Raw genomic sequence first — 6,242 nt, forward strand, 5'->3', positions numbered from 1 at the left:
GCTTTTCAAAAGGGCTGATATCGATGTTCAACCAATACATCTCTATAATAACGAAAAGGAACCTTTTATGATTAAATTCCATGTCTCCCTTTGATTTTTCTTTTTAAAAATAAGGACGGTAAAGTTGGGTTCTATTTTGCCACCTTGCCTGTCATCAGTACTGTGCTGAGTGCTGACCCTCGAATGATTACAGATATTAAACATTTAACTCAGAATAATAATTGCCACAACAATCAAAACAAAACCCAGACTGTAAAAAAAGAAGACAGATCCTCTTCTTTGCACAGACACTGACAACACACACAGCAATGCACTGCTCCACTGAACTGTTATATAAACAGCTCTGCTGCAGATATCTGATCAGTATTTCTTCAGAATTCATGAAGCACTGTGAGTCATCATGTAAGCAGGAAAAACAGCAACACTTTAAGACATAGCAGTTCATCCAAAACTTAAAATTCAAAAGGCTTTTAGAAGACCGTCCTCTGAATATTCAGTTCAACCTGCGCAAGACACACAATCTAAAACCACAGAGCATAACAGATGTATGAATCACTTGCATTTGCTTCAGACCTTAAGCAAGAGACACAACTCTGCAAAGCCGATATAAAGATTAGAGCCCGACCGATTTATGGGCCAGCCGATAATATCGGCCGATATTACACTAGCAGTTCTCTTCACAGCAGAGTGTGCTGTTTGGACTACAACAAGCATTATCCCTCTCCAAGTGTCAAGCGGTGACGCATGTACATGCACAGTTACTTTCAAGTTGAGTGACCATCCTGTCCTCATTAAATACCTTTTCCACAAGTGATAACTATATTTGAGGGATCAACGCAAAAAAAATGTGTATATAAACAAAATTATTCTATATCGGTCAGGCCCTAATAAAGATTAAAAACACAAAACTGGAAGAAAAGCAGTGTCTGTACCTTACAAGCAGATCCTCAGAGGTTGTTCTTTAATAGTCTTTGTCCTCAAGTCGTAGTCAACCAGATTACTGACTGAAAACAGATAAATGATTCAATCTTGGATGGAATGATGATAAAAGGATACACTTTAATGGCTCCTGACTTTGTCCCAATAGCCATGAGCTGCAGTTTCGGGTCGAAGGCCAAAGCACTGGGCTGATGGGGGAATCCATGCTCCACAGTCTGCAGGGGAAGACGACAGAGATATTCAGATGACACAAGAAAACCAAAACACACAGATGTATTTCCTTTATTGTACTTTTTTTTTTTTCCATTCGTATTGCACCACTAAAAGGTCGCCCATTATAAAGTCAGAGGAAAAAGCTTTAAAACACTCTTGACAGCAGACGCAGTGTTTTATTACAATTCTGTGCAGACTTTGTTAAATGGAAATTATAAATTTACAGTTCTTCCTCTAGCCCCTGTCAGGAGGAGGTGAGACAGCAGGGAAATCATTTAGATATACAGAGAGGACTAAAAGAGAACTTTAAATCTTTGTAGAGAGATTATTATATATATATATATATAATAATTTAACCTGCTTTAAAGAGGTCGGGGGGGGGGGGGGGGTTAAGATCCCTTAGCAGCCTCTGAGATATAAAATTTGGAAAGGGATTATTGAGCTTGGAGCTAAGATATGAGGTGAAACTTTAACTCTTAGTTTTTTTAAGTACCCGCCTGATCCCTCACACTCTCTCTCCCTCACACACACATCTAAAGAAACACTCCTGTTGAGCGACCACCTCTGATAGTTGTGGCAGCTGGTGCCAAAGCTTTAAAATGTCAGTGTGTGGCTGCCAGTGTGTGTCTTCAAATTGCAGAAAACAGTTCATAAACGTTAGACATTGATCCGGTATTTGAACCGAATGCATGTAGGGGGCCTGCTCCATTTGAAAAGATATAGTTTGTACAGTTTATCAGGCAGTGAATACAGTACAAAAAGCAGCTCTACACCTCTTCACAATATGCATCACTCCTCCTCAGCCTGCAGGTTTGAATACTTTCATTCATCAACCTCATACCTCAGAATCACACAACTGACTCTAATTTCACTGGCGTCATGATAAAATATATTTGAATATAACAGTACAGGTTGGTACTACAAAGTAGCTGCTCTGTGGTAACCATGGACACAACCAGAGTAGCAAGAGTGCAGTAGAATGTACGGGTTGCTTGGCTAGTCTAGTTGAAGTTAAATTGTGTTAGTTAAGTTGGAGTTTAAAAAAAAGGTGTTTGTTGTTAATCTTGACTTTTTACTACCATTTTCTGCTTGTATAACTGTTGAATGAAAGCGATATCACACTCAAGGTCGAGATGTTGTTCTGGATACCAGCGCTGCTTTGATTATCTTCGGCGCGAGGCCGCAACAGTGATGATATGCAGTCGGCCTACATCACTCCCTGTCGTGTATGCATGATGCTTAAACAACCAGCCTTTAATGGCATGAAGAGCAGGATTGAATTGAGCAGGCGTGTGGGATGATAATCCCTGCGGACACCATGGAGATTCTGTCATGCCGCACAGTTTTTGGAACGAATCCTCTGAGGATTTCTTAATGTCCGAACTGTGCGTAAAATAAGTGCAGAGGAAACCTTGAGAAAGTTTGCAACCCTGGAGTAAATGTTTCAAGTGACTCATGTGCATCTTTGTTTTTTTTTGTTTTTTTCCCCAAGCGTTTGCAGACATTCACAATCAATCTCACCACTCTGAGGCTCATTTCAGAGCTTGATTTGACAGAGAAGTGGGACAGGGGGAAGACAAAAACACGGAGACAAGAATCAAGAAGGAGGCACCAGTGTCAATAGGAGACGGCCAGTTAAGAGTGGGAAGCAGAAAGAGACAAATCACTGTAATGCAGTATTGTTTTAGAGAGAACTCTTTTAAGTCAGTAGAGACAGTGCTGTCAAGTGATCGCAGATTCAGCAAATAAAATTTAAAAAAAAACGTGAAAGTGCTGCCAGTACTTGCGTTCTGTTTGATCTGTGCCTCTATGTTTTCGCTGATTGCATCAAAACAAATACTTTGTGTGTATCAGTCTTTGCAATAAAACCTGATTTTGAAAGCGTGGAACCAGACAAGACAGAGGACAGAGAAAAGAGTGGAGAGGGAGACACTGACCAACAGATTGTGGTGTATTTTGTTGACATGGACTCATTGTGTGTGGTAAATTGTGGCTTTCAACATCAAAAACTTTGGACAGCGGCCCATCTCTGGGACACTCTGCTCTACTTTTTTTGAGTATGCAGACAGACACTGGCCTAACCTAACCTTAGTTCAAGGCCAGTTTGCTTGGTGGTCTTTGACACGGTTGGCCAAGTTGCAGCTCCCACCAGTTTAACAGCAGTAGTCAAGGTGAAAAAATGCTGCAGAACACATCACTCAAGAGTGAGTATAGTCGGGAATAAGTAGGCCACAGGAAGATGATGTGACTTTTGATGTACATAAAGCAGACCTGAAACAAGACGTCACTACAAAAAGGAACCAAGAAACACACTTGCAAGCTTGATTACCATCCTGATAAATAACTAAAAGTGCACTCACATTAAGCCTCAAACTTGCTGCTGTACGAGCTTATCCTGTTAATGTGAAGCCTGATAATCCCCATCACTGACATAATCTGATGAAGGTTGGTTAATTAGTCATGTCGGGACTACTAGCAGAAGTTTCCACTTCTTCTTCCTCCTCGAGGGCCGTGTGTAAATTAAGCCAATTAACACACAAACATACCGGCACACTCACACACTCATCAACAAAGTGTCCAAGTCGACCGTCCATCAACTGCAGTTTGCATCAAATGCCTGTTTCTGACTCGAAACAGCTACAGAGAGGAGCGGCCGAGGAGGAGGAGGAGGAGAGGCGGGGAGGGAAATGCTGCAGAGTGCTCGACTAAAAAAGCTGGGTCCCGTTTTGAAATGGAAACGTAGTTTTTTTTTTGGGGGGGGGAGCATGATGAACCCCTCTCTCTCTCTCTCCCCCCTCTCCTCGGAACCGTTACTTTACCTTGTTGAAGGCGAAAAGCTCCTGTTTTATCTTCTCTCTCTGCGGGTCCGTGCCCTGCCGACGAAACCTAAACTTCATCATCTTGAAGCCGGGTGGTGTGAGGGCGACAGGGCTGGTCGGGCGAGCGGGGAGACAACAAACCCGGACGCGGTTTCAGCCGTTGGACGATGCTAAAAGCTAGCTAGCTGACTAGCCCATGCAGACTAGAAGCGGGGCTGCTGCTGCTGCTGTGGGCTGCGGCTCTCCTCCCTCCTCTCTCTCCTCTCTCTCTCCCTTCTGGTGTTGTCTAGGTCGTGGTGGGTTTGACCACAGCCCCCGCCCCCCCCCCCATACAGCCACTCAACCCGGTTCACACGAACCCCGTCGTTTTTAACCAATGAGAGCGAAAAAATCTGCGAGCAATTACTGAGAAACGCCCACAGAGCAGAGCAGAGCCGTTTGGAGGGGGATGCTCGGTTCGTAGCACAAGACGCACCGAATGTACATTACAACACATTACACATTATACATACAGTAGGTCCAACACAACAACACAAAGGCGGTGAGTTCACCAACATTTAAAACTAACTACAATAATTTCCGCCAGTTAAAAAAATAAAAATGAAAATAATAAAGTCATAATAATGAGATAAAAAGTCAAAATTATGAGATATAAAGTCATAATAATGAGATATAAAGTCGAAATTATGAGATATAAAGTCATAATAATAAGATAAGTCAAAGTAATGAGATAAAAAGTCAAATTAATGAGAAAAAAAGTCAAAATTATGAGATAAAAAGTTGAAATTATGAGATATAAAGTTGAAATAATGAGATAAAAAGTCAAAATTATGAGATGAAAAGTCAAAATTATGAGATAAAAAGTTGAAATTATGAGATATAAAGTCGAAATTATGAGATAAAAAGTCGAAATTATGAGATAAAAAGTCGAAATTATGAGATATAAAGTCATAATAATAAGATAAGTCAAAATAATGAGATAAAAAGTCACAATAATGAGATAAAAAGTCAAAATTATGAGATAAAAAGTTGAAATTATGAGATATAAAGTTGAAATAATGAGATAAAAAGTTAAAATTATGAGATGAAAAGTCAAAATTATGAGATATAAAGTCATAATTATGAGATAAAAAGTTGAAATTATGAGATATAAAATCGAAATTATGAGATAAAAAGTCGAAATTATGAGATAAAAAGTCAAAATTATGAGATATAAAGTCATAATAATAAGATAAGTCAAAATAATGAGATAAAAAGTCACAATAATGAGATAAAAAGTCAAAATTATGAGATAAAAAGTTGAAATTATGAGATATAAAGTTGAAATAATGAGATAAAAAGTTAAAATTATGAGATGAAAAGTCAAAATTATGAGATATAAAGTCATAATAATAAGATAAGTCAAAATAATGAGATAAAAAGTCAAAATAATGAGATAAAAAGTCAAAATTATGAGATAAAAAGTTGAAATTATGAGATATAAAGTTGAAATAATGAGATAAAAAGTCAAAATTATGAGATGAAAAGTCAAAATTATGAGATAAAAAGTTGAAATTATGAGATAAAAAGTTGAAATTATGAGATATAAAGTTGAAATAATGAGATAAAAAGTCAAAATTATGAGATGAAAAGTTGAAATAATGAGATGAAAAGTTGAAATTATGAGATAAAAAGTTGAAATTATGAGATAAAAAGTTGTAATGAGATAAAAGGTCGAAATTATGAGATATAAAGTCATAATAATGAGATAAGTCAAAATAATTAGATAAAAAGTTGAAATTATGAGACTTTATTATTTTCGTTTTAATTTTTTTTACTAGCGGAAATGGGCTTCCATATAAATCTGTAGGAACTCAAAAATGTATCTTTTTCTTTAAGAAAACTGGGGTTTCATTTTAACAATTTAACATTTATTATTTTTTATCCTCGTTATAGAAAGGGAGAATAAAGAATATCTGATTTTAACATTATATATTTTTTCAGTTATATTATACTTTTGGTTATATTTTGAATTTCCCTCGGGATCAATAAAGTATCTATCTATCTATTACTAAAGAAAAGACTGAAAAACAATAAATGAAACATAAAACTTACAGTACCAGACAGATCTGAAGTAACTGGTTTTATTAATTTTTTATATGGTTTTGAACCTTTTTGTATTTAATTAGTTAGATTCATTTATTCATTACCGTTACATTTTTTTTCATTGCCAGTGATTTCAATGTTTATGTAGCTCTCCTCTACCCAGAAAAAAAATCCCATATCAGAATC

General features: G+C 37.3%; 1 protein-coding gene across 1 annotated transcript in view; it reads right to left on the reverse strand.

The window, feature by feature from the left end:
• Positions 1 to 4,252, reverse strand: part of llgl1 (LLGL scribble cell polarity complex component 1) — a 32,058-nt gene extending 27,806 nt beyond the window's left edge. The window contains exons 1-2 of the mRNA XM_061065379.1: positions 3,972 to 4,252; positions 1,057 to 1,154 (exon numbers count right to left, since the gene is read on the reverse strand). Coding sequence (XP_060921362.1) covers positions 1,057 to 1,154; positions 3,972 to 4,052 — 179 coding nt within the window. The 5' untranslated portion in view covers positions 4,053 to 4,252. The remainder of the gene's footprint in view (positions 1 to 1,056; positions 1,155 to 3,971) is intronic.
• Between the last annotated feature and the right edge of the window lie 1,990 nt (positions 4,253 to 6,242).

Source organism: Labrus mixtus, chromosome 20, assembly GCF_963584025.1.
Source record: "Labrus mixtus chromosome 20, fLabMix1.1, whole genome shotgun sequence".
NCBI lineage: Eukaryota > Metazoa > Chordata > Actinopteri > Labriformes > Labridae > Labrus > Labrus mixtus.